General features: G+C 61.0%; 1 protein-coding gene across 3 annotated transcripts in view; it reads left to right on the top strand.

The window, feature by feature from the left end:
• MGAT5B (alpha-1,6-mannosylglycoprotein 6-beta-N-acetylglucosaminyltransferase B) overlaps window positions 1-24,690 on the top strand; it is a 57,615-nt gene extending 32,925 nt beyond the window's left edge. For 2 of the 3 annotated variants that reach the window (XM_081270317.1, XM_081270319.1), the window contains 9 exons: window positions 8,172-8,303; window positions 9,898-10,031; window positions 14,066-14,196; window positions 18,060-18,215; window positions 18,913-19,059; window positions 19,145-19,261; window positions 22,242-22,316; window positions 22,634-22,890; window positions 23,214-24,690. In XM_081270317.1, coding sequence (XP_081126443.1) covers window positions 8,172-8,303; window positions 9,898-10,031; window positions 14,066-14,196; window positions 18,060-18,215; window positions 18,913-19,059; window positions 19,145-19,261; window positions 22,242-22,316; window positions 22,634-22,890; window positions 23,214-23,412 — 1,348 coding nt within the window. In that variant the 3' untranslated portion in view covers window positions 23,413-24,690. The remainder of the gene's footprint in view (window positions 1-8,171; window positions 8,304-9,897; window positions 10,032-14,065; window positions 14,197-18,059; window positions 18,216-18,912; window positions 19,060-19,144; window positions 19,262-22,241; window positions 22,317-22,633; window positions 22,891-23,213) is intronic. The other variant, XM_081270318.1, reaches the window with a different exon arrangement.
• Window positions 24,691-27,685: the final 2,995 nt, after the last annotated feature.

A 27,685-nucleotide genomic window follows, 5' to 3' on the forward strand; every position in this document is an offset into this window, starting at 1 on the left:
AGAGGTGAGAACCTGAGGGTGGGGCCAGGGGGATGGCTTTATCAGAGGAAGAGAGGCCCATTAGCACATTTGCCTTCTCCTGTCACATGATGCCCTCCTCTGTGATGTCAGGCCCCCATGGGTGCCCAGGAGATGCCATCCGCAAGCTCTTAAACTTCCAATTTCCAGAACTGTGAGTTAGATAAACCTCTCTTCTTTCTATGATCACCCAGTCTGTGGTATTTAGTTATAGCAACAGAAAATGGACCAACAGGGATGGGGGCGGAAGAGAAGCACTGAGTTTGGGGGCCCGTAGGAAAGACCTTGAGTAGCTTCAAGCATGTGATTGGCAGTGCCTGTGGCAGCAGCTGGGAGGTGTGGAGTGCAGAGGGAACCTTGGAAGCTGAACCCAAGTGTGGATGAACGGCCGAGAGGCAGGGAGGCCAGAGAGCAGAGACTGGAGAAACCCGCACTCCCAGGCCGAGAGGCAGAGGCCAAGGGGCAAAACAGAGGAGTGGGACACCGCGGCCAGAGAGGGTGCTTCAGAAAGGACAGGGTGGCCAGAGATGCCCCTCACTCCTTCAAAGTCAAGCCAGGGGCTGGGGCTGTGGCCCAGCGACACAGCACTTGCCTGGTATGTGTGAGGTAGTGGGTTCGATTCTCAGCACTGTGTATGAATAAATAAATTACATAAAGGGTCATCGACAACTAAATATATTAAAAAAATAAAGTCCAGCAAGGTGCTGGGCACGGTGGCCTACACCTGTAATCCAGTGGCTTGGGAGGCTGAAGCAGGAGGATCGCGGGTTCAAGGCCAGCCTCAGCAAGTTAGTGAAGTACTGAGCAACTCAGTGAGACCCTGTCTCTAGATAACATAGGTTTTAGAAGGGGCTGGGGATGTGGCTCAGTGGGTAGGTGAGCACCCCTGGGTTAAATCTCTGGTACCAAATTAAAAATAAAAATAAAATAAAGTCAAACAAGGAGACAGAAGTGTCCAAGAAATCTGGCCACAAGGAAATCATTGTCGACCCCTAGAAAGAGCCATTGATTGAGTTGTGGGGGCAAAGGTCATAGACTCAGCCACTGGGAAACAGCTAGTAAGAGCAGGTGCTTCCTGGGGGACGGGGGGGGGGGGGGAGTCCCAGGAGGGGCAAGAGTCTCCCCGGGGCTGTGGCTCACAGTGCCCCAGGTGGGGGCTTACACAGCAGGAGCCCACCAGCTCACAGCTCTGGAGGCCAGAGTCCAGGCGTGGGGAGGCTGGGCTCCTGCTGAGGCTAGGAGGCAGAGTCCCCTGCAGGGCCCGATCCCCATCTGTGGCCCTCCTAGGCTTGGAGATGGCTGTCTTTCTGCGTCTCCACTTCTCTTGCCCCTGCGCGTCCTGGGTCCGAGTTTCCTCTTTGTGTGTGGACATGGTCACACGAGACGAGGGGTCCCCGGGTGACCTCACCTGGACCTCACCTGTTACCGTGTGAGGCCAGGTTCGTGGGTACTGGGATAGGGCGTCAGCAGCGTTAGGGAGACTCGTGGCGCCACCGAGGCTGGCCTAGTTTTCAAGGGGGAGAGCTGTCAGCAGGTTTAAATGAGGGCGTGAAGGAGGCAGAAGTGGGGAGAAGTTGGGTGCTGAGGAGGCAGCCTCCTCCCGGGGTGGCCAGGAGAGAGGGAGGAGACCAGGGGTGTGGGTGCTGGTGGGCACAGAGTGGGGGGCCGGGGACAGGGCGCTCGCTCTGATGGTTTCCCTTCTATTCTGATGGGAAGGGGAGCATTTGCTGGAAATGGGGGGACGAGGAGGGGAGGAGACATGCTCTGAAACACACCCGCCTGCGCCCGGGCTTGTCCTGGGTCACCCTAAAACAACAAAACACACCCACACAACCCAACCAAGTGGGATGGGATGCCAAGCGGGCGGAGGCTGGGGAGTGTGGTGTCTCAGCTCCTTCTAGTCTTTGCTTCATCTTCTGGATGCTGGGAATATTTTCGAATGTTTAAGTCCATGCGACAGGAAGAGGGAGAGAAGCCCGGCTCCTTCCTGGGCAGAGCACCTGTGACTGGCGTCCCCATGGGAGGAGCCAGGCAGCCAGGCGAGTGACTGACTGACAGGGAATCCCAGCCCCGTCCTCTCTCCACTTTTGTTCTGCTGTCCAGGGCGGGGGTGGGCATTGGGCCTGGTCCACTGTTTGGAGGCACCTGGGGCCAGGGAGCTGGGGCACTTGACGGCCCCACCCGCCTCCCTGCCTGGGCACCTGGCGCAGGAGGGGGCCTTTGCCAGGGGCCGGATGACTTCAGTGTTTCCCCAGGAATCTGGGGTGGGGCTGCCCTGGTCCCAGCCCCTCATTCTCCCTTGGGGTCCGGGGGGGGGAGGACACAGGGTCCCCGGCCTCCCTGCCCTGCTGCCCTGGAGAGGGTCGGTTGTATGTCCGTCAGGCCCCTGGAGAAGCCGCACCATCTGCCCTCAAACCTGTGTCCTGAGGCCGCTGTCACCTCCCTCCCCAGCCCTGCCCTGGTCCCCTGGGTGAGCAGGTGGCTGCAAAGGAAGACACAGTTAATGAAACCCCGGCTGTGGGCAGGGTCTGCACACTCAGGCGGGTGGGGTGGCCTGGGGGCCAGATGGGGTGCCACAGGGCGCTGCTTCCAAGAGGCTGAGGTTGGGGTTCTTCCCCGGAGCAGGCGTCGGAGTTCGGAGGCAGGTGAACCCTGTGCACCTGGAGAGGGTCTTGTCAAATGGGGACAGAGGAGGCTGGTGAGGGGGACGCTGGGCAGAGTGGGCCTGGAGGGCAGCACCCACAGGAAGGGCCCCACCCTGCTGCTTGGGCAGAACTGACCCTCAAACCACAAAGGGGCTTTGGTAAAAGGGAGGCAGCCTCCTGAAGGCCAGACTGCTCTCTCCTCGGCCTTTTTGGGAAGGACTCAGAGCCCTCGCCATCCCCTCAGGGACACCAGGCTTCGCATCGAGGTTGGTTTTGCTGGGGCTGGGGGTGGAGTCCTGCCTGTCCTCTGCCCTCCAGGGGACTAGATGGACTCATCAGAGCCCCAGGAAATGAGCTCCACTAGGAACTGAAGGAAACTTGATATCAGGCCCCCCCCTGGGAGCCCGGAGATGGCCTGGGGCCAGCCTGGCGCCAGGAGCCGTCCAGCCCTGGGTGACTGGGCTAGCCGCTGGGCGGTGGTGCGTGGCAGGCCTGGTGTGGACGGGGAGCCTGGGTTCAGCCTCCACAGGCGTTTGTTATATAAACCGGCCAGTCTGCAAGATGTGCGGGAACAGCGGGGGCCAGGCCCCCCGCCCTCCGCAGCAGCAGCCGCTCTGGAGTCCAGTCGTGAGTCTGCGGATTCGCTGGCTCTCCTGGGAGCTGAGCCTATTCTTAGCCCTGAGCTCGCTCACTAGAAAAAACACCGGGGAGAGGGGAGAACGCGCTGGCCTTGGGCAAGGTCCTGTCGTGGCCGCAGGGGTGGGGAGACACCTGCCTTGGTTTTCCCCTCTGTCCTGTGGTCACTGTGGCCAAGGGGTGTTGGATGGGCTCCCATCTGCTCTGAGCCCCTTGCTCCAGGGGTCCTGGCCGCTCTCCTTGGCAGGACCCCCGAGGCACTGGGGCATGTGGGGGTGTCCAAGGACACTGCCTTTACAGGAGCAGAGGAGCCAAGGGTGAGCCCATCTTGATGGCGTCAGGAAGCTCCTGTCGGGCGGGGGAGGGTCAGCCCATCCTGAGCAGGAGAAGAAAACCTGTCGGAGAATATCATTCCTTCCTCATTAGCGGTCCTAACCTCTGCGTCCTGAGGCAGCTCATTAGGTGCCCAGGTAAATCTCTGGCTCCTTCTCCTGCCCCTGGTGCTCTCGGGAAGGAGAGTGGGCCACGCGAGGCAGGCAGTGCCCACGATGCTCAGGAGGGAGGTGGGCACTGGACGGGCTCAGAGGGCCAGCAGGTGCCTGGGGAGACGGAAACGTCCCGGGCCGTCCCTGCCGTGCGTTCCCAGAAAGCAGATGCGTCCAGAGAAGCTGAGGATCCCTGTGTGCGCTTTAGCCAAAGAACTCTGAGCGCTTTGTAGGAATTCGTTTTAATTAGGTCCTTCCCACACAGAGAGAGGGAGAGAGAGAGAGAGAGAGAGAGAGAGAGAGACGGGGGGGGGGGGGGGGGGGGGGGGGAGGGAATGTTTTGTTCCCGACTTTGAGCGCTACCTGGAGAGATTATTTCTAGCCTAGACCAAAGGCACAGAGAGAGAGAAAGCCAGAGAATTTCTAGCTTAGAAGAGACCGGGGAGGTTTGTCTGAGCAATATGTCATAGAAGTGGAGGCGGACACCGGAGGACTCGGTGTCCAGGCAAGGCCACCAGCAGGTCCATGGGGGAGCTCGAGCGGGGGCTTTCCTGCTGCATCAGAACTCAGCCTGTGGATTCCTGGCCCCGGCACTACCCCGACAGGCTCTCTGCTCCCCCCTCCTCCCATTTCCAACCAACTGTTTGATCCTTTAGCGGAAAGCTCCCCAGTCAATCCTGCTCTGGGTATTTGCTGAAGCCCTGTGTCATGCATGGCCAGCTGGGCACCCCGGGCAGGTGGGGGACCTCAGTACCTCTGGACATGGAGTGCTGGGCACAGGAGCCAGGGACGTGGGCGGGGCAGCCTCTCTTCATTATAGTGAAGCACTTGTCCTGTAAAATCCACCATCTTAGCCATTTTTTTTTGGTGCATGGCTCAGTGGCTGTAAGCACATTCAGTGTCCCGTGGCCGTCACACCATCCAGATCTCTCCTGGCAAGACGGAGACTCGGTACCCATTAAATGTCCTGGCCCTGTCCCCCACCCCGACCTTGGGCACAGGAGCCAGACAAGAGCCAGGTGGCTGTAAAAGGCTCCATTTCCTGGGGCTGCCCCCCCCCAGGCCCAGCCTGGGGACGCAGAGAGACGCCTTGTGCTGACCCCTGTACCCCCCTCCCCCGCCCCCGTTGGCCCCCGGGGAATGCGCCTCCTGGTGGCAGTGGGTGTGTTAAAGCCTCTTCCTAGGGATATGCTGCCCTGCTCTGCTGCCCAGGCCTTGGGGGCTCAGAGGCCCTCCCCTGGACATGGCCCTGGAAGTGCAGAGGCGCCCGGCAGGGTCCCGCAGGCAGCACTGGCCGGCTGGGCCTCCCCAGGACCCCGGGCTGGAGGTTGTCAGGGACGGTGCTTTTCAATTCCTGCCGTTGCTCCAGCCAAGCACTTAGTGTAAAATTGCCATCAAAGCGAACGTGAATTGATAAGCCCGCAGCCTGCTCTGACCCTCTCGGCTCTCCACGGCGAAGCTCAGATTCCTTGTGACAAGAGCAATGAGTTTCTGCAGGCACTTCTTCAGCGAAGTCACCTTAGATTGAAAGCCCTCGTCCTCCAGGGCCAGGAGACCCGGGCTTCCATGGACACCTGGGAAGGGGACTCTGTTGTCTCTTCTTCCTGCTGCCACAGGCTCTGGGGCCATGGAGGCCCCAAGTCCAATGTGGAACATGCAGAGTGACAGGATGCCCCCGGGTCATGCCGGGTCACGCCTCACCTGGGCTCCTCCCCCGGCCTCTGGGACAGTTCCTTCCCCATGAACACAGAAGGTATTTACTGGGCCAGATCCCGTCCCCAGCCCTGGATTTGAGGATGACCTGGTCCTGCCCTCAGCAGGAAGGCGGCGGCTCAGGACAGTCCCCAGGTGTGACCAGGCCTAGGGTGCAGAAGTGGGGTGCCTATGGCTCAGGAAGGCTTCCTGGAAGAGGAGGCCATGTGTGAATCAGGAGCAGGAGGGAGAAGAAGCTTCTAGGCTGAGGGAAGTCTCTGTCAGGGAGGCGCTGGCCCATGGGAACTGCAGGAGCAGAGGGCGGCCAGCGGGGTGACAGTGACCGAGGTCCTGCTGCGCCTGTCTCCTGCGCAACAGGAGCAGGAAGTGACAGCTCCCTGTGGGTGTCTTGCCCGGCGTCTCTCCCTGTCTCTGGCTTTGTCAGGACCCTCTCCACACCGGGCAGCTGCACCTGGGAGGCCCTGGGCTCTGGCTCCAGCGCCCTGCAGAGGAGGGCTCCCTGCCCACTCCAGTGCACCCACAGGGCGTCCTGCGCCTCCAGCAGAGGCCACCACAGCCCTTGGGGACAGGGCTGGAGCTCCGGCCGGGTGGGGAGAAAGCTGGGGTGTGGCCCAGGAGCAGTGGGAGCCCCGGAAGGCCAGAGCCCTGGGGAGACGTGCTGGTTCCCACTGCAGAGAGAGCTCCAGAAAGGCCGCTACGGAGGGGGACAGGCTGAGGACACCGTCACAGGTGCCTGGGGAGAGAGGGCCAGGCCTGAATGAGGTGTGGGGGCCGCACTCAGAGAAGACTCGCTGGACTTGGTGTTCTCCAAGGAGACGTCGCCTCCAAGTGCTCACGGCCGCGGAGCTGTCACTCACTGTCTCACGACCCAGGGGCTCATCTCGGCTCATTTTGTCGGTCTTTTGCCAGTGAGAAAATGAGGCTCCTCGAGGCCTGTGACTCACCCAGGGCAGTGGCAAAACTGGGACTGGAGCCGCGTCTCTGCTGGTGGCCTGGGACTCGCTGGGGTCCGCTGACCCTCCATTGTGCAGTCTGCCATCTAGGGGGCCTGTGGTTGGCGGAGCTCGGCGGGTGGCAGTGTGGACCCTGGAATCTGACTGCCTGGCTCCCGCCCCACCTCCACTCCTTCCAGGGGAAATTGCTAAACCTCTCTGTTTCCTGCTCTGCAAAGGGGAATAGAACGTGGAAGGGTCTGATCTCTAGAGTAGCTGCTGAGATGAAATGAGTCGACGGATGGCATTGAAAGCATGGGGAATGCAGCCAGGAAGGTGACAGGGACGACGGCAGGAGGCATGGACAGCAGCACGGAGTCTTAGGGGATTTGCTTCCACCCCTCTGTCCTCAGGGGGCCTGAGGTCTAGGGCTGGGGTCAGGGGCATGGGGGGGGGTGTCGAAAAAAGGAAGCCCTGGGACAGGGACACACATTGCCTGAAATCCACTGGGAACATGGGAAGGGCCATGGAGTCCCGGTGCAGGCAGCGTCCCTCAGTGGCCTTTCCCCCTGGACTCGGGTCCTGAGGCTCAGGAGCAGAGCGCCCTTCCTGGCTTCTGTAAGGGACGGCGGTGAATCACGTGGCCCTTCCTCTGCGGCTCTCTGTGGGTGGGGGAGTGAGGAAGGAGGGACAAGGACACACGGTGACCAGCTGGAGTTCAGGGGGAACTTTTGGCGTAAGGAGCCAGAGCCCCGCGGGGGGGGGAGAACTGAAGGGCCACCAGACATCTCACCAGGTCTCTGGGTGGGGAGCCCCTTCCCCGGTGTTTCGGGCCTGGAAGCCCTGGCCAGGCTCCTGGTGGGTTAGAGAGGGGGGGAGGGGGGAGGAGGGACCAGGCCTTTGAGGTTCACAGATAGGGACGGGGAGTGGCTGTAGGCTTTCTCGGTCCTCTGTCCACGTTAGCAGCAAAGCTTCTGTCCGGGTGGGGGTGCTTCGGCCAGGTGGGGTGCTCTGGCTGGTGGGGGCCCAGGGGGGCCTCCCACTGTCTTGCCCCGACCCCGTCTCTGCAGGGCGCAGGCCCCAATGCCTGGATCTCCATGGTGGCCAGCTCCCCCAGGTCTTTCTGTCACAGCCCTGTCGAGAGGTGACCCCAAGGCTCTAGCACCAGTTGCTCAGCCACTAGAGGTAGTGCTGTCCCAGATGAAGACTGCCTCTGAGTGGCTTGGCAGGCCACAGGCAGCTCCCAGCCTCAGAGGGTCCCTAGAGGCCAGGAGAGCCAGGAACTGCCCTGGAGAGCCAGCAGCCCGGTCAGCAGAGCAGGACTGTACTGAAGCAGGAGGTTTGGGACCCTTGGCTCCAAACACACACTACAAACATGCTAGGGACTGTAGCCAGTGCTTCTGGCACTATGTGAATTAGTCTTCCTCTCTGGGCAGTCACAGCCCTGCAGGAGGAGCAGGTAGCCCTGGCCAGGTATATAGTTTGGCAAGGTAGCTTGGGCTAGATCTCAGTGCCCCTTGCCCCTGGCTGGACTCCCTTGTGCAGTGATATACCTGCACAACTGTTCACAGCCATCCATCAATTCCTGTCCAAGAGTGCACTAACCTCATTGCCTTTTTACACCTCTCTCCTTTTTCACCCTGGGCTCTAGGAACTGGGTGGGCTGGAGGCCCCTCCAGGCACAGATCTGATTGAAAAGGTGAGTTTCTTGAAGCTCAGACTCTCAAAGGCTCTTCTCTCAGTAACTTAGGGGTACCGCCAGGCCGGGGGAACTGCCCGCTCACCATGCCCCTGCCTTTCGACCTCATCTACACCGACTACCACGGCCTTCAGCAGATGAAGCAGCACATGGGACTCTCCTTCAGGAAGTACCGGTAAGAGGGCCTGGTGATGGCGGTGGGGACGCCGGTGTCGTAGACCCAAGGAGAAAGCTGCTCCCCACACCCTGCCGGACAGCCAGCTGCCCAGGGCACTGTTCTGCCTGCCTCTGCCTTTCCCTTTCCTGCTGCTCCCGTCTCACAGGAGCTCTGCCCCTTGAGGAGGAGGATGACCAAACCAAGGACAGTGGAGAGTCCTCTGTGGTCCCTGGGCTGCATGGGGCTGGGGCTGGGGTCACCTGGATGGAGGGGGCAGGGAGTGGTGGAAAGGAACTGGATGCCCCAGTGGAGGCGTGGCCTCCGCTGTGCAGGGGGTGGGGGCGTGGCCTCCGCTGTGCAGGGATGGGGGCGTGGCCTCTGCTGTGGAGGATGGGGGCGTGGCCTCTGCTGTGGAGGACTGGGGGCGTGGCCTCTGCTGTGCAGGGATGGGGGCGTGGCCTCCGCTGTGCAGGGATGGGGGCGTGGCCTCTGCTGTGGAGGACTGGGGGCGTGGCCTCCGCTGTGCAGGGATGGGGGCGTGGTCTCCGCTGTGCAGGGATGGGGGCGTGGCCTCTGCTGTGGAGGATTGGGGGCGTGGCCTCTGCTGTGCAGGGTTGGGGGCATGGCCTCTGCTGTGCAGGGGTGGGGGCGTGGCCTCTGCTGTGAGACTGGGGGCGTGGTCTCTGCTGTGCAGGATGGGGGCGTGGCCTCTGCTGTGCACCCGGTGGGCCACGTTCTGCACTCCCCTCTCTCTGCACCCCCTGGGTCGGGAGCAAGGCCCGAGCCATCGCTCCCTGTCTTCCTGCAGCCAGCGGGATGCGGGTTTAATTTAGCACAGAGAGCCCTGCTATTTATTACGTTTGCTCCAGTCCCACTGCCTATCCCACATGATTTTATTAAGGAAAAAAAAGTGACAGGCAGCGTTATTGCTTTTATTATTAATGCGCGTTCTCTAGGCACGCAGCGCCCCCCTCCCGCCCTCCTCCGCCCCTGATCTGCCAGCCTCAGCACTGGGCGCCTGACTCCGGGTTACTGGAAGGTCGCTGGGGCGGGACAGCGTCCTGGGAGGCAGAGGCCCTTCCTTACCTCAGGGCCCACTTGTAGGCCGGGGACAGAGGGATGTTCTGCGGCCTCAGAGCCCGGGGCTGGCTGATTCCACAGAGGCAAAGCCCCCTGGGCTCGGAGCCTTCCCCCCAAGGGCAGCAGGGGAGGAGGGCAGGCAGTCCTACCACCCAGCCCCTGCCCAGGTAGTCAGGCTCTGGGGCACTGACCCCCCAACACAGTCCCCACAGGACCCCAGCCAGAAAAGTGCAAATGCTATAGGTGGGCCCCTGGGGAGAGCAGGGAGGGACCCCCCTCCAAGTAGCTGCTCCTGGGCAGCAGTGGTAACAGTTTCTGGACACTAACTAGGGAACAGGGGGCCAGGACGATTGGGCTGTTGTGATCCCACTTGACTGGGAGGTGACGCGGAGAGGTTAGGGCACTTGCTGTGGTCACACAGGGAGGCCAAGCTCTCCCACTCCTGGCACTACCCTGACCCAGCCACTGGCCAGTTATAGGGCTTGGGACACACAGAGAAGCATGACCCTTGTTCCTGATCCCTGGGGGACAGGTGCCGAATCCGGGTCATCGACACCTTTGGAACAGAGCCCGCGTACAACCACGAGGAGTACGCCACGCTGCACGGCTACCGCACCAACTGGGGCTACTGGAACCTCAACCCCAAGCAGTTCATGACCATGTTCCGTGAGTGGGGGGGGGCGGGCGGAGCTCAAGGTTGGGGGGGTGCGGAGGAGGCTGGCTCTCTTCCTCACTGTGGGGTGGGGGGGTGCAGGCGCAGTGGGGGAGTGACACGTGCTCCCAGCTCCCTGTCAGTGTGTGAGGCAGAGGAGCCTCCCTGGGGGCAGGGATCAGGGAGGGAGCAGCCTGCGGGTGACCCACCCAAGGCCAGGAGGGCACTGCGCACACAGTGCAGGGCCAGGGGTTTGGTGTCCTTCCAGGGACGCTTGCAGGGTGGACTGGACAATGGTGATGGGTGGCGGGGGAGCAGGCCAGCTTTTCTAAGCAGAGGGCCGTACCCGAGTCCTGGGCCAAGTTAGCCAAGACTCTGGGGTCCCAGCGAAGCCCCAAAGGTCCTGTTGCAGGAGGAGCTTTAATCAGTGTGGCCATACTGGGCGGGCAGCCTGAGGCCCCACATCTCAGCCCTGTCTTGGGGACAAGGGCTCTGGGTTTCAGTGGAGGCAGGGAGGGGGCGAGGTGTGGAGACAGTGTAACTAAGCAGTCTTGGTTCACCTGTGGCCTTGTTGATCTCTCCGCGGTCCTTCGAGGTGGCTCTGGAGGGTCCTTAGTGCTCCAGGGGCAGTCACATTATGGGTGATCTGCTGCAAGGCCCCACTCGCTGTTCCTGAGAGGTGCAGGGCAGTGGCTGGGGACTGCAGCAGCTGGTAGGCAGTGTCCCTGCAAATCTCAACAACACCTTAGCTTCTCTTACCCGGGTGGGGCGGTCCTGAGAGGGGACGAGATGGGTGAGGCAGATCCCCTAGAGCTAGCTGTTAGAGGGGTCACCTGCAGAGCCGGCCAGGCATGGGGCAGGCGAGGGCTGAGCACCCTGTGTTTTTAATGAGACTCTGGAATATACACACCCACTGCCCTGTTGGATGCCGCATCCTGAAACTGAACCTTTCCTTGGCAACTCGGGTGGGTTCTGTCCCCTGGTGCACGGCCTGCCCTTGGGGGACGCCGAGGTGTGTGGAGCCCCTGGTTGAGGGTCTGTCTACTGTCACCGTTAACTGTGACTGTCCTCGGTCTGTCCTCCAGCAGCATCTTGCACGTCTAACTTGTGGCTCTTTGAAAGCTCTGGGCCAGAAAGCCAGATAAGCACCCTGGGAGGACTGAGCCTAAATTAACGGCAGAGTCCCGGGGGCTTGAAGTGTACGGTCTCTCTTTAGCGGTCAAGTTCCTGGCGTCTCCTTGGTGCTTGGAAGCTTTTCTGCCATGTTCTAGGCCGGATCCCAGAAGATATGACTTCTGAATAAACAAGGAATGGCTTGCCTGCTTCCCAGGAGGGGAGAGGATGGGATGTGCCTGAAACCTGTGGAGTCCCCGAGAGGGAACTGAGGCCCAGAGAGGTCTAATGGCCTACATGAGATCACACAGCTCTCCGGGAGCCAGACTTCTCCTCCCTGCCAGTCTCCGGGTTGCAGGAGGCTTCTTGCTGTGATTTATGTAGGATGGGTCCCAGGGAACAGACTTCTGGAAGGAGGGAGAATGTGGGGGAGGGAAGGGGTGACCCAAGCTGGGGATGTGGAGGAGCTACAGAGTCAGAGCCCACATGGAAGGAAGAAGCAGATAGGAGGCTGGAGAGATGACCCAGGGGATCAGGGAACAGAGGAGCAGTTTCTTTTAGCGAAAGGCCTTCAGCTTGCACTTGGGAACCACCCTAGGCTCCTGAGCTAGAGCCATGTCAGGGGAAAAGATTTTATATAAGCAGTTATCCTGGCATTTGGCAAAAGGAGCGGTGGGAGAGGACAGGGAAGCAGAAGGCGGGTTAAGAGTCCCCTGCGGTGACCTACCCTGAGAAATTAAGACTTGTCCCAGGTAGATCCTGCAGAGTGTGCGTTTCAGACCTGACAAACTCCTACTCATCTTGCAAAACCCCAAGTCCCAGTCTCTTCTCCAGACCGCCACCCTCCCTACGCCCTGCTCTCCTGTTCCAGGCAGAAAGCGCTGCCTCTCCATCTTCACTCTGGGCAAGTCTGTATGGGGCACACCATAGATCACGAACTGATTTCCCCATAGATCAAACCACGGAACAAGGGCCACTAACTGATTTATGTTAATCTCCGGAGCCCACGCAGGTGCTCGGAGAATGTCAGCAGATTAAATTGAAGAAAGAAGGGGCAGGAAAGGGAGAGAAGCTTGCCAGTTAGGATTCACAAGGCAGGAAGCACACCTTGTGGGAGGGGCTGCCTCCCCCCCACCCTCCCTGCCCCAGGGGCTCTCGGCTTCACGGTCCTTATTATTTTAATTGGTCTTGCTGCTTCCCTGGTGCATTTGGAACCTGTCCCTTCTGGTGGAATTGGTAGAAAGGAGGGCTACGGTTTTTTCAGATGTGGAGAAGGGGGGTGGGAGCCAGAGGGAGAGTGGCCTGGGGGCAGCCCCAGCTGGAGGCTGGGGGGGGGAGGAGGCTGCCTGCCCCCTGGGCCCTTCCCTGGGTCGGGCAGCAGAGCTGTCCTTGCTCTGGCCACTCACAGGGAGAACTCCAGGCCTTGGGGCCTGAGCTGTGCTCCTGCAGCTCTGGACGAGAGGTGGGCTGGGAGGCCCACCCGTAGAGTGTGGGGTTTGCAGGACTCTGGGGGCTTTGGGAGCACCTCCACAAGAGACCATCGTCTGTCCCTGAGATGCACAGTTATTGATCACGGCTTTTTGTGGCCTCGAGGGGGCAGATGGAAATGCCACACTCAGCCTGCACGTTTGATCAGCACTGACGTCCCAATTTGAGAACTGCTCAAATGTGGAAAATGTGCATCTTAAATGGAGAAATAGGGTGTTTGGGATCCAGGCCATTCTGGGAGATGGAGGATATGCAGTTGCCCCTGACCAGAGCAGCCTCCACCTGAGGGGGCAGAGTGCACTTAATTGGATTCAGCAGGCATTCATTCAAGGGCCTTGAGCCTTGCAGGTGTATGACCCTCATCCCTCCAGGACAGACAGAGCTGAAGGCATGGCACTCTGGTGTGGCTGTGGAAGGGGAGCAAATGGCTCTCCTGACCCTGGGGCGTGCGGTCCTGGGACTGGCGAGGAAGTCCCAGTGTAGACTGTGCCTTAACAGAGACCCAGCCACGTAGGGCCCATGGGTGGGCCCTATGGGAGGGCTATGGACCCCAAAGGGGCTTCTGGGAGGAGGTAACAGGTGAATGGGGTCCTGATACAGAATAGGATTTTATTTCTCAAGAAATGAGAGGCGGGCAGTCCAGGCAGAGGGCACAGCAGAGGAGATGCTGGGGGTGTGAACGTGCAGATGTGTCCTCCACTCTGTCCTTCACCCAGCCAGGCCCTGTGCCAGGTGCTGGGGACACAGAGGTGAGTGAATAGCTGCAGCCCTCATGGGGCTTGTATTCCGACAGTAATCAAGATGCAGTACTTTGGTGGAGGAGTGTTGTGACAGGGCATAGAGCAGTGGGGGATGGGCTGTGAGGCCACTGGAGAACCCACTGTCCTGAGAGGGAGTGCCCCCGGTGTGGGGGCAGGGACCAAGAGGTGTCCCCAGCCTGGAGACTGCTGGGAGGACTTTGGCCTGTGGGTCTTATGATAGAAGCTAACCAGGACCCCTGGAGGAAAGCCCATGCCAAGAGAGCTGCAGACCCTGTAGACAGCTGTCAGTTCCAGGCAAGAGTCACGGGTGGCCTGGACCAGGTGGCAGGGATGGGGGAGATGGACACAGTCCTACCTGGGATGATGCAGGGGGTATCACACACGAGGTGTGCAAAGAGAGATGGACCCTTAGCTCTGGGCCGAGGGACTCAGAGGACAGCACACAGTCTGGGCACGTGGGCCCTGCGCCTCAGTTTCCTCACTTGAAAACAGTGCAGGGCTGGACGGTTTGGGTTTCCTGCTCTGAGCTGTGACAGGCCTGAGCACTGGGGGACACTCTTCCCATCTGACCCTCACCTCCCACGCCGTCCCCACTCTGCCAAACGGGGACCTGCGGGACAGGGAGACGACGGGGTGCGCCCTCAGCTGTTTGGTAACCCCTTCCCTTCCGCGTGGTCGGGCTGCAGCTCACACCCCGGACAACTCCTTCATGGGCTTCGTGTCCGAGGAGCTCAACGAGACGGAGAAGCAGCTCATCAAAGGCAGCAAGGCCAGCAACATGGCCGTGGTGTACGGCAAGGAGGCGAGTATCTGGAAGGTGAGCGCAGTACCGGCCCCGCCCCCACGGACGGGCCACGCCCCCAGCAGTGCCGGCCAATCTGTTACTCAGGCCCCGCCTGCTGCGGTGCCAATCACGCTCACCCGGGCACAGCCACGCCCCCAGCATTGCTGGCCACGCCCACGCAGGCGGGCCCCGCCCGCTGCGGTGCCAATCACGCTCACCCGGGCACCAGCCACGCCCCCAGCAGTGCCGGCCACGCCCTGCCGACACAGGCCCCGCCCCTCTAGTGCAGGCCGCACCTGACCAGCTGGAGGGTTTGCTCCTTCCCTGCTGCCGGCTCCTGTATACCGCCACCGGCGCGGGTTGGTGGAAAATGTCTCCCAGTGATGGTTCAGGAATAAAAGTCCCTGACACTTAAAGACGCCCGAGGCTGACGACTTCTGTCTGCCCCCGCCTCCAGCGTTTGCAGTAACTCAGAGGAGGACTGCATAGGGGATTGCAACCAAATCCTCCGCCCCCTCCTCCGTGGACAGTGTGTGCCCCTGGGGGGGGGCTTGAGGCTGGGACTCTGGGATGAGCTGCAGCAGGAGGGCTTGAACTTTAGAGCCACCTCTTCAGGGCTGGGGTGGGGAGAAGAGCTGTGGCCTGGGGTGACACTGCTGGTGGGTCGCTAACTGCTCTCTCTCTGTTCCCTGTGCTTCCCTTGGCGACGAGGCAGCTCCAGGTATGGAACGTCTGCAGCATGCCCTGGGCTCCCGGCGGGCTCCCCTGGGGATGTCCCCTGGCTCAGCACTCAGGGTGTGGCTCCTGTAGGGAGGACGGTAATGAGGACAGCAGGTCCCTGCTGGTCAGAGTCTGGCTTGGCTGGCCACAGGATGGTCACTAGGGTTGGGAGGGACAGGGTTGTTGGGATAAACCTGAGGTCTGGGGTTCATAGCAAACTTGCCGACGGTGGAGACACAGATCGCAGCTGCACCATCTTACTTAGTCATTCCCACAGTTGCACTGGTTAGGGTTGGTCCCACTGTCACAGGAAAACCTCAACCACAGTGATTCAGACAAGACTGAAATCTGGCTTTCCTTCCTGGTCACAAAATCAGCAGGTGGTCACGCTGGGCTGGAGAGAGTCCTGGGCCCCCCTTCCTGTGTGGGCCCCCAGGTTTCATCTTCACCCCATTCTTCCACGTGGGTCCACACGGCTGCACACACTCCAGCCATGACAGCTGTGTTCCAGCCAGTGAGAAGGAGCAAGGAGAGGGTGCAACATTCAGGGTCATCTTCTTCCCACCTGTCTGACAGATCCCTGTCCCACAGCCATGCCTGGGCGGGACACTGAGAAGTGGCTTTTCCCCAGCAGCCCCATCCCACCTCATTCTGGGCTCTGAGGACTGGGGCACTGGGCAGGGTGTGCAGCAACAAGGTGACAGACCTTGGACCCCTGGGTGCTCCCTGGGTGCCAGCTCTTGGGTCCTCTCATTTGGCCTCCGTTCTGTGTGATAGGGACGACTCTTACCAGTGCCATCCGGGGACTCCAGACCTAGATTGCCCAGTGGCCCTTGGTCTGTAGCCACAGTCTGGTCCCTTCATGTGCTTTATTCCCTGGGTGCTGCCGGGGCTTAACCTAGGGCTTTCGCGTGCAAGGTGGGTGTCGTGCCACTGAGCTGGACACCAGCCCTGGATGGCGTTTTAAAATCACGGTATTGAATTTTTTTAGTTAAAAATATTTTTAGCCATCTTCTTGCAGGATAATCGACATACAGTAAACTAAATATGTTTAAGGTTCACGATTTTATGAGTTTGAACATAGACATTTACCTGTGAAACCACCACTGCAGTCAGGATAGGGATTCTCTCCAAAGTCTCCTCCTTCTATCTGTCCTCCCCCATCTTCAGGCAACCAGGGGCTTTCTTTTTGTCACTATGGGTTAGTTTGCATTTTCTAAAGTTCTATGTAAGTGGAATAATGCAGTGTGTACTCAGGTTTGTGTGGACCTTCTCAGTAGGAATCACGAGATTCATCCATGTTTTGGCGTGTACCAACCGTTCATCCTTTTTACTGCCCAGTAGTATTCCGTTGTATGGATATACCACAGTCTGTCTGTTCCTTCAGTTGTTAATGGACATTCAGGTTATTTCTGATATGTGGTATTATAAAGAAAGCTGCTATGAACGTTCATTTAAAAAAATTTGTACAGATACATACTTTCATTTCTTTTGGGTAAATACGTAGGATCAGAATGATTGGGCCATATTGTAGAAATCTGTTAAACTTCTAAAGAAAAGGAATCATACCATGTCACAGTCTTCTCGACAATGTGTGAGCATTCAGTTTTCTTTACAAATTTATGTTAGCCATCTGCCGTTCTAACAGGTGTGGAATGGCACTTTTTTTTGTTTTAATTTGCATTTCCCTAATGACTGGTAATGTTGAAGATATTGTGTATTTATCTTCCTTGTATCTTTTATACTCATGCATCTTTAAAAATTTTGCCTGTTGCTGGGCATGCTGTAATACCAGGAGGCTGAGGCCAGAGGATCATAAGTTCAAAACCAGCCTCAGCAACTTGGTGAGATTATGCCTCAAAATAAAAAGGGGTTAAGTGCCCCTGGGTTTAATCCCTGATGCAGAAACAATTGCGTATTTTTAATTTTATTTAGAGACAGGGTCTCACTGAGTTGTTTAGCGCCTCGCTTTTGCTGAGGCTGCCTTTGAATTCGCGATCCTCCTGCCTCAGCCTCCCGAGTCGCGTGGTGGTGCATGTCTGGCTTATTTTCTTGCTGCTGAGCTGTTGTGGTTCTCCACGTCTCTGGATCCAAGGTCTCTGTTGAGCGCATGCTTTGCAAATGTTCTCTCCTGGTCTGTGCGTGGCTCATGTTTCTCTTAACAGCATCCTTCAGGGAGCAAGGGTTCTTAACATACTGAGGCCGAGGTGTGGCCTGTGGATTGGGCCTTTGTACTGTAGCCAGGAATCTTCCCCTGCCCCCACAGCCCCAGGGTTTCCTCCCGCCTTCTCTTCAGGTCCCCGGGGGCAGTCCCTTCTGAATCTGCCCTTTCACACCGTGTGAGAGAGGCCATGGCTTTCTCTCTGGCCTTTCCTTCCTGCGAGGCCCCTCGGTGGCTCTCAGGCTCCCCTCCCTCGGGGCTTCCATCACCCCCTGCTCCTTGGTGGGTGTCTGCTGCTCTGGGGAGGGACCTGGGCGAGAAGCCCAGAGCCATCCTTCTGGGTTCAGGTGACAGGGCTGCTCACCTTTGTCCTCGAGGTCCTTGGCGTTTCCCATGAGTTTTGGAGTCCGGCTTGTTCCTGGCTCTCGGGTTCCGAAGGGGACATGAAACTCCGTGGAGGTGACTTGAGGTCACAGGTGACGCTGTTTCCTCCCGGAGGGGCTTTGCTTTACTCTTGGTTGGTGGCTGGTGGCCCTAGAAGTCCCAGATCACCTCAGTCAATGACAGGGACGGCAGCAACTAGAACAGGGTGGCCTGCAGGGGCGACTCCAGCTCTGGTCCACCTTCCCTTCCAGATCATTCCTGAGGAGAGGAGGGTGGATGGATGGACAGATGGACAGATGGGTGGTGGGTGGAGGGATGAGGGGTGGGTGTGGGGGGTGACCTGAGCTCGTGAGAGCACCCAGTTCCTCCCAGGTACTCGGGGGGTCCTTTGAGGTACAGAGGAGGCCAAGGGACCCACCTGGATCCCTCTCAATGGGTCCGTGTCGGCCTCCTTTGGAAGGAGGCCGGAACCCTCTGGCCTGGTCCAAGCTGCGGAGTCACTGATGAAAACCAAGGACCAGAGAGGAGTGGGGCCTGGCCCAGGGCTGCACAGCTGTGGCCAGGCGCCTCCCTCCGCCCGGGCCTGCTTTGGAGCCTGGGGTGAGGCCGGCCTCCGCCTCCTCTTCCTCAGGGGAAGGAGAAGTTCCTGGGCATCCTGCACAAGTACATGGAGATCCACGGCACCGTGTACTACGAGAGCCAGCGGCCCCCCGAGGTCCCCGCCTTCGTGAAGAACCACGGCCTCCTGCCGCAGCCTGAGTTCCAACAGCTGCTGCGCAAGGCCAAAGTGAGTCCCCCCACGGTCCTCGCCCGCCTGGCCACAGAGCCACGGTCACCTCCGCCACACCTGCCAGGGCTGCGGCCTCCACGTGGGGCCCCTTCTACATGTGGACACCCCAGTGTGCTCTGCTGCCCTGAGCCCTGCGTCCAGTCCTCGGGGGGAGCGGCCAGAGCCCGGGGCACACATGGGTGCCCAGCAGGCAGGGAGAGCCTACAGGGAAAGGGGCCTGGGCAGGGCCACAGCCTGGCTGTGGGTGACAGGAGCCAGGCAGGTGTTTTGGAGCCTCTGAGTGGGTGGGGGGCAGGCTGGGAGAGGCCCTGGCTGCAGTTCCTTGGGGCCGTTCATGCTGGATGGCTGCTTCTGTGAGTCCACAGGGAAGGATCTCTCTGTGCAGTGAACGACCTGAACCACCTCACACAGCAGCCCCGATCAGTACCACTGATCAAGCCCCTTGCGGGAGCCAGCCCTGTGCACGTTAGGTACAGGATCAGGGTTTAGGAGTAGTGAGTGGGGGTCCTTGGAAGTCGGCTGCAGCCTATTGGGCTGGGGATCCTTGCTGTCCTTCCCATCCCGGGTCACAGACCATAGCACCCCCCAGCCTCACCGTGGGGAGACCAGGCCTGTCCAGGGGGAGGGCTGCCCCGGCCCCCTCCCTGCCTGGCTCCGGGCTCCCGCCCTCCCTGACCTGTGCCCGGCTGCTCAGCTCTTCATAGGCTTCGGCTTCCCCTACGAGGGCCCGGCCCCGCTGGAGGCCATCGCCAACGGCTGCGTCTTCCTGCAGTCCCGCTTCCGCCCGCCCCACAGCTCCCTCAACCACGAGTTCTTCCGGGGCAAGCCCACCTCCAGGGAGGTGAGTGGGTGGTGGGGGGCTCCAGGGAGGGGGGGGCGACGGGACAAAGGGGCAGGACACAGAGGGCCGCCTGTCTGCCCGCCAGGTGTTCTCCCAGCACCCCTACGCGGAGAACTTCATCGGCAAGCCCTACGTGTGGACCGTGGACTACAACAACTCCGAGGAGTTCGAAGCAGCCATCCAGGCCATCATGAAAACCCAGGTGAGGCTCGGACCCAGCCGGACTGCCGCTGCTCACACTTGGGGCCCTCATTATATAACCAGAGAGACGTGCCCCTCTGGCCAAGCTCAGACTCTGCCAAGGAGTCCACCTCCCTCCCAAACCTACCTCTGAGTCCAGCCATATGGACTGGAGAGTGAGCAGAGGCCCTCACTCACCAACCCAGTGCGTAGGTTTTAGAGAGCATACCTTTGTGCAGTGAACGACCTGCACAACCTTACAGGGTAGCCACTGTTTCAGGGTCACTTATTGAGCACAATGAAGGGCCAGGCCCTGTGAGCACTCCTAACACAAATTGGGTGCTAAGTAAATTCTTCAGGATGAAAGCGTGGAGCTCCTTCAAACCCTGCTTTAGGTGTGGGTCTGTATCCTTTAAGCAGCCCATCTCGAGTGACAATGTGCACATAGCTCTTCCGGGGACCTGGTGGACAAGATCAGTTTTCACTCCTGATGGGGCACCCAGGTCCGTCCATCCTTGTCTGGAGATGAGTGTTTCTAGAGTGAGTGCCGAGCAGGGCTTGCCAGGTCCTGGCGCACACGTCTTTAGCTGAAACAGACAAGACTGGGGTCCCGCCAAGGAGCTCACTCCGACCCTCCGTCGCAGCGGCGAGACCCTGTCCCCTCCTGGGAATCAGCTTAGACCGCCTCCCTCTCCCCTGGAAGTCCCTCAAGGTCACAGACTGAGCTCAGTGGTCAAGCGCTTGCCTTCAGGAGGCCCTAGGTTAACCCCCGGCCCCGGGAAGGGAGGGAGGGGAGCCATGACCAGGGACCCAGGAGCCAAGGTGTTGACATCTGGCCAGTCCAGGCCTCACGGGGACCCAGGCCTCACGGGGACCCCAGGCCTCACCGGGACCCAGGCCTCACGGGGACCCCAGGCCAGGCCCACCTGCCTGAAACCTCCTCCCGAGCCCCCCCCCCTTCCTGGCAGTTCACCCCTGGGGGCTCCAACACTCCCAAGAATCACCTGGGGAGGGAGGCTTCCTGCAGTCCCCGGCCCACCCAGCCCCTGACTCCGGGACCGGGGGTGGCCTCAGAACTGGCATTTTAAACACGCACCTGGGGGTGCCAAATCTGCTTCAGGAAGTCCACTGAGGAACAGCTGGCGGGGGGCGAAGGGCCACCTCGGGGAGCCAGCTGCTCCTCCTGCAGACACCAGGCCCCCCGTCCCCCAACCCCGCGTGGCCAGGGCGGGCCGGCTGCCCTTCCCTGCCCTGGGCCGTGGCAGCTGCATCTCCATCCAGAGCCCAGATGAGGCCATCGCCCGCCCCGGCCTCTCCCAGCACCTGTCACCCTGTGGAGACTGACGCCCTGCACGCCTGTCACTAGACCTAGCAGGGGTGATTTGGAGGCAGGCTGCTGCCCGACGGGGATTCATGGCAGGCAGGACGGGAGCGCACCCTGCACGCAGTGCCTTTGAATCCCCTCGTGACAAGTGCTTCAGACACGGGGCTAACTCCGGGATCTGCTGTCACCCAGAGCTGGAGCTCACTTGGAGAGGAGAAGCTCTTCTCTGGGCCTTTTCTTTACATCCTGGGTTTGAGGACTTGTCCCTGCAAGGGGCCCGGCAGCCTGCAGGGGCAGCGCTCAGAGGCTGGACTCTGCCCTGGGCCTCAGGTCCTCGTGGCCACTTGTGGGGGGTGGGGAGGAGAGCAGGGTGGGACAGGCCCGCCCAGCACCTGGGACAGAGGTGGTGGCTGGGATGTGCAGGGTGGCTGGAGGGGGACATTGGTGCTCTCTGGGACTCTGAGCAGCCCTGGGTTGAGAGTAGATACAGAGCCTGGTGAATCAGAACTGGGACAAGGTCAGGCCGGTGACCTCTTGTCCCTGGAGTCAGAAGGTGGCCGGGACCAGCTTCAAGGGGAGCAGTGGGGCCTATTTCCCTGGGGCCCTGAGTGTTGGGAGTGTCCCTTTGGTCAGAGGGAAGCAGGGCCCCACGTAGCTCCACTGGACATCCTGCTGTCCCCGGTGAGGAGGGAGGGGCATCCCCGGGGCCAAGGGTCTCGTCCCTGGAGTGGCAGCAGGGAGAGTCACTGGGGACGGGGCGGGGCAGGCCAGGTACCATCGTGCGGGGCTGGGGGAGGCCAAAGGCTGCAGCCACCTCCTCTTGAGTCAGGCTGGTCAGCCCCACGTCCTGCCGCCCTGCCCTCTCCACCCGCGGGCCCTCCCAGGCGGCTCTCTGTTCACCCTGCGGTGAAGCACAGGAGGGGGTTGGGGAGGTGCCACCTGCCTCTTGGTTTCCTTCGCCTCCTGTGCTCCAGCCACTCTGCCCGCGAGCCCCGGCGCAGGCTGCCCTGGACCCTGAGACCATTAGGTAGCACATGGCCTCTTGTGTAGCGCCTCCTTCGCAGCCACATGTGGCCTGGGCAGGGCGGTTGATAGGTGTCACCTGTTCCCTCCCACTGGGAGCGCCCTGGGTGAAGGTTCCAGTCTGGGGTGGATACAGGTGGAGCTTTTTGATCCCACAACCTGAGTCCCACTGTGTGCCAGGCATGGTACCAGGCACCAGGGACTCTGGGGAACAAGCCTAGTCCCCGCCCTGGAGGGGCCCTGGGCTCCTGAGAGAGACGGGGCGTGGGCAGGACACAGGGACACAGGGGCACAGGGGCTGGTCTTGGCGGGGGGAGGAGTCTGGGGTGCTGAGAACCTCCGGGAACACGGCCCTGTACCAGGAGGACGTGGGCTCAGGGTGCTCTGAGGGGGTGGCATCTAAGAGGGCCAGGCTGGGGAGGGGGCACAGAGCCCAGGAGGGGTGGAGGGCGGGGCTGTGGGCAGGTGGGGGAAGGGGCGGGGAAGGACGTGGCCAGGAGACAGGAAGGGTCCCCTGGAGGGTGTAGGGAGCAGGGACCGCAGTGGAGGGGCCCAGGTGGACGGGATGGTTGCTCCCTGGGCCGTGGAGCAGAGCAGATCCCCCAGTGCCAGACCCGGGCCCAGCCACAGGCCTCTCCCTGTGCGCCCTCCACAGGTGGAGCCCTACCTGCCCTATGAGTACACCTGTGAGGGCATGCTGGAGCGGATCCAGGCCTACATCCAGCACCAGGTAGGTGGCCCTCTGCTCCCTGCCCAGTCCCAAGGCCATCAGGGCGGGGCAGGGGGGCTGTGTGGGACACATGGACGCTGCAGGTGGGAGCTACGCAGGTTCCTGACCGCGACCTCCTTGCCTTCCTGCAGAGTCCCTGGGGGCTCCTGGGTGTGGGGTGGGGCTACTGGAGGAGCAGGTGACCTGGGCGTGTGCGGGCGGGCGGGGCACCCAGGGAGTGCCCAGCGTGGCTCTTGCTGAAGCTGCAGGGCTGGGTCCTGGGTGGCCAGGCCATCTGCGGCCCACTCCGCCTCCCTGACGCGGCTCTCCTCCTGCAGGACTTCTGTGCAGCGCCCAGCCCTGCCCCGCCGGGGACCCGCGCCTCGCACAGCCCCTTTGTCCTGGCCCCCAACGCCACCCACCTGGAGTGGGCCCACAACGCCAGCGAGGTCCCCGGGGCCTGGCCCCCACCCCACTCGCTGCGGGCCTGGCTGGCCGCCCCCGGGAGGGCCTGCACGGACGCCTGCCTGGACCACGGGCTGGTCTGTGAGCCGTCCTTCTTCCCCTTCTTGAACAGCCAGGAGGCCTTCCTCCAGTGAGTGCCTGCTGCCCGCCCGCCCGGGGGGCCTGCCCAGGGGCTTCCGCATCTGCGGCTCTGCTCTTGGTGGACCCAGCCGCCACCAGGACACTCCCTCCCAGGCCTCCCTGTGTCCCCCTGCCCCCGGGGCCCGTCCCAACGAGGTGGGCACCTTCTCCACAGGGCGGCCATGGCGTCCCTCCAGCTGGGACCCCAGCCCCTGTCCCCCAGGCTCCCAGAGGCCGTTAAGGAGCTGAAGCTGCCTCTTCCCGAGTCTGGGGCAGGGGTGCGGAGAGGGTGGGCAGTGTCCCCGTGGTGACCGTGCTGTGGCGCCCGCGCAGGCTGCAGGTGCCCTGTGACAGCACGGAGTGGGAGATGCACCACCTGTACCCCGCCCTCGCCCAGCCCGGCCAGGAGTGCTACCTGCAGAAGGAGCCGCTGCTCTTCAGCTGCGCCGGCTCCAGCACCAAGTACCAGCGGCTCTGCCCCTGCCGCGACTTCCGCAAGGGCCAGGTGGCCCTGTGCCGGGGCTGCCTGTGAGGTGGCCGAGGCCCTGCCCTGCGCCTCCCGACAGAGAAAGCACCAGCAGACCCCAGCTCCAGCCACTCGCCTGCCTGTGGCTCCCCGGCTGGAGCTTCCTTCCCAGCCTGGAAGTGGCCGGGGAGAGCCAAGCACAGTCCAGGGGAGGACAAGCCCCGGGCACTCACCTGGGGGTCCTCGCTCTCACCTGGGACTCACGGCCAAGTAGATATTGGGCTGGTGGGAGGGACCCAGAGGCCCGGGAGCAGGTGGTCCGAGGCCCCTGGCTTTGTGCAAGGTAAGGTCTGGACCAGGGGGAAGAGCCTGGCCATTCCTGGGCCCTGGGTGGGGCCTCCTGATTTATGACATGGGCAGCAGGGTCCACTGGGGGAGCCCAGGAGTGGACAGCAGCCTGGCCCCGGCCTGTGCTGGGAGAGACCTACAAGGTGTACCCTCTTCCTGTGAGGGCCACCGAGCAGGCAGGGCCAGCCAGGTCCCTCTGGGGTTGTTTGGGGGTGGACCGAGGGGAGGGTTGTGGGAGGTAGGCTGGGGGCCCTCCTCGGCTCGGCCTCACCCACCCTGTTCCCTCTCCATTTCCTGAGTCCCCTCCCTCTCCACTTGGGTGCAGGATCACCTAGACCCTGGCCAGCTTGTCCCCGTCCTGCTTGTCCCAGACCTCCCGGTGGGCTGAACCCAGTGGCATGACCTGCAGCCCCAGATGGGCGGATCTGCCCCACAGCCTCCGTCCCGCCCAGCCAGGGGCAGGCTTCCACTCGGCCTGCAGGGGCCCCTCCGGGTGTCCCGGGAGTGTCCTCCAGGCCCCCAGACGCTGGCTCCCGCACCCTCAGCGTCTTTTGCAGGCAGGGCTTGGGGTGGGTTGCCCACCACCCCGGGCACCCCCAGCCCCCAGCTCCCGGCGGCCTCCCCCCCCCCCCCCCCCCCCCCGTCCGTGCTGCATCCGTGTCTCCCTTCAGCTTCGTCTAGCCTCAAACCAAGATGGAGCCACGTGCCCATCGGTGTGGCATGCCTGCCCCACCCCAGGGTGCCCGTCCCTCCGCCCATAGCCAGAGCCCCGTCTGAGTCCACGGTCAGGCTTTCAGAATCACTGCCACCCCCTTGCCCGGGAGAGGTCTTGTCCACCTGGCCGCCCGCCCAGGGAGGCAGCCCCGGGGCCTGAGAGTTGGAGGAGGGCTGGAGGTGACCGGTCCTGGGAGCCCCTCCTGGCCAGGCTGGCCCCGGGGCCACAGAAACCACGGCGGGAAGAACTCGCTGTCCCCAGGACCTGACCTGTGGGGGGAAAGCAATAGAGACACTCTTTTCTCTCTCTCTCTCTCTTTTTTTAAAGATTTATTTCTTGAAATAATAAATATTTTATTGGGATGTGAGATGCAAAAGAGGAATTGTGCCACTCCTTGTCCTTTACGGGGACCCCCACGGCTTGCTCATGGTGGGGGTGGGGCTCGGGACCCCGGGCTCTGCCTTATGTCCCTTGGAGCACACGGGACCCTGGGTTACAAAGCTGGCACCAGGGACCGGTGTACCCCTCCCTGCGGTGACCACAGGGACCCTCCTCGTCACTGCACCTGCTTGACAGGCAGAGTAGTGCCCTGTCATGCCCACCTCGAGCCGGCCTCGCGGGCTCCAGCAGGCCGGGCACTGAAAAAAGTCAGGCGATCCCAGAGGACCTGTGGTTTGTGGAGGCTCTCGTCACTCAGGGCACCGGACCGGGAGTTTGACGTAGGAGTGGTCACTTTTGTGCTTGACTGTCCTGTGGGGTCATTTCCCCATTTTACCGTCGAGAAAACAGAGGCACAGAGAGTTTAAGTACCTTGCCCAAGGTCACACAGCTTGTAAGCAGGGAGGAAATGGGGACCATTTCACAGTCGCTGTGAGCAGCACATGAGCCACAGGAGCGGTGCCACACGGCACCAGGGCACAGCCCGGCTCTGGGCTTCATGAGGTCCTCTGTTGAGACGCCCATGTCGGGGCCTCTTTCCGGCCAGGGAGTCTCAGTGGGGGTCCACTTTGTGCCCTGGAGGGCAGTACTGCCTAGAGACACTTCTGATTGTCATGACTTGGGGATGGCGTGCTACTGGCAGCTAATGGGTGGCGTCCAGAACGCTGGTCAGCAGCCTACAGTGCCCAGGATGGCTAGCCGCAAAGGCTGACCAGCCCACAGTGTCAATAGCACCCAGCTAAACAGAGCGGCTCTAGGCCGGCAGTTCTCCAGACGGGGCCTGCCTGGGCCGCCTGGCTCTGGGCTTAGAACCCTGTTGTGGGCCTCCCGCTCCGGTTCAGCAGGTCTGGGGGCCGGGGAGGGGCCTTGAATCTTTGACAAACTCCTAGGTCTGCTGCTGCTGCTGCTGTTGGGCCGGGGGTGGCGCTTGGGGAACACCGTCCGCCCAGCGGGTGCCAGGAGCCGTTTTCCAACAGGAGCGAGTGGGTTACTGGTCATTGCCTATTTTAATTAAGTTCCCAGGCCACAGTGACTGTGGCCATTCTTTTCTATTTAGGATGTGATGCAGGTGGAGATCTGACACGGCCAGTTCTGCCCACAGAGATCAAAGCCAGCTGCCCGGGGCTTCAAAATCCTCCTGTCCCCTCGTTGTGCAGATGGAGGCCTGAGGGGCGGGGGCCTCACCTGGAGCACACAGGCAGGGGACAGCTGGCCTCCGTCCCCATCTGTCTCTCCCGCTGCTGTGCTCTGCCCAGCGGAGCCTGTGGACAGAAAAGCTGAGCCAATACTGGCCAGGGTCCTGTCCAGCAGGAGTGGGGTGGAGCTCTGAAATCTAGCCCAGGTCTCTTGGGAACCCAGCCTGGTTTTTAAAATGGACTTTGGCGGGGCACGGTGGCGCACGCCTGTAATCCCAGCAGCTCAGGAGGCTGAGGTAGGAGGATCACGAGTTCAAAGTCAGCCTCAGCAACATAGTGAGGTGCTAAGCAATTCAGTGAGACCCTGTCTCTAATAAAATACAAAATAGGGCTGGGGATGGGGCTCAGGGGCCGAGTGCCCCTGAGTTCAATCCCTGGTCCCCCCCCCAAAAAAACAAAAACAAAAACAAATGGGCTTTGTTCTTTGGAGCCATGTGAAGTTCACAGCAGAAGTGGGTGGATGGACCGAATTCCCATACACCCTTCCCCACACGCCACAGCCTCCCCTCCGTCAACGCTCACCAGAGTGGCACGTTCATCACAGTCCAGGAACCTCCACTGCCACCTCATGACACCCGAGGTCTCCATCAGGGTCAGTCTGGTGTGGCGCATCCCAGGGGTGTGGACGAGAGCTTAATGACTGTGGTCACCATTAGAGCACCATAGAGCAGCTTCCCTGCCCCAAGACCCTGAGCCCTGCCCATCCACCCCCACCTCCCCTCCAGTTCTGCCTTTTCCAGAATCTCACCAAGCTGGAGCCACACACAGGTGGCCTCTTCAGTCTGGCGACTTTGCATTTGAGGATCCTCTGTGTCTTTTCATGTTTGATAGCTCAGTTCTTTTTAGTGGTGAGTAATATTCCACAGTCTGTATGGGCCACAGTGAGTTCATCCATCCACCTACCGAGAGGCACCTGGGTTGCCTCCTGTCTTTGGCAGAGGCAATGAATAAAGCTGCTATAAACAGCCTGTGCAGATTTTCGTGTGGACAGAAATTTGGATAAATATGAAGGAGCAGGATTTCTGGATCGCACAGTTAACGTAGGTTTAGTTTTGCAAGAAACTTCCGGTGCCAAGCTGTCTTCTGAAGCGACTGCCTTGTGTGCGTCTTCACCAGCCTGGAGGAGAGTCCCTGCCGCTGCACACATGTCACGTGGTGATCTGGGCCACTCTGGTGGCTGTAAGGTGGCGTCTCCTTGTGGTTTGTGTTTCCCTGACAGTGGGGTGAGCAGCGTGGATTCCTGTCTGTGTATCTCCTTCGATGGGGTGTCCAGGTGTTTGACTTGCTTTTAGTTAAAGGCAAAATAATCACACAACCTCAGGAGAAACCAGAGTATGGCCCACTTTTTTGGGGGCGGGGGGCCCAGGGCCTCACACATGCTGGGCTCTGTCGCCGAGCTACATCCCCAGCCTTTTCTTAAAGACAGGTTGTCACCAAGGGGCTCAGGCTGGCCTCAGGCTCCCAGATAACGGGGACCAGGGTGTGTGCCGCCGCCCCTGTAGCAGGCTCCTTTCGTCGTCTTAAGCTGTGACGGGGTGAAGCGGGGTGGTCGAGCCGCAAGGACAGACAGTAGTGGGAGAACAAGAACTTGGACACCAGAAGAACTCGAGCCCAGAGGAAGGACCAGCTGCCAGTTCGGCCG

Source organism: Spermophilus citellus (genome assembly GCF_964194105.1).
Source record: "Spermophilus citellus genome assembly, chromosome: 17".
Classification (NCBI taxonomy): Eukaryota; Metazoa; Chordata; class Mammalia; order Rodentia; family Sciuridae; genus Spermophilus; species Spermophilus citellus.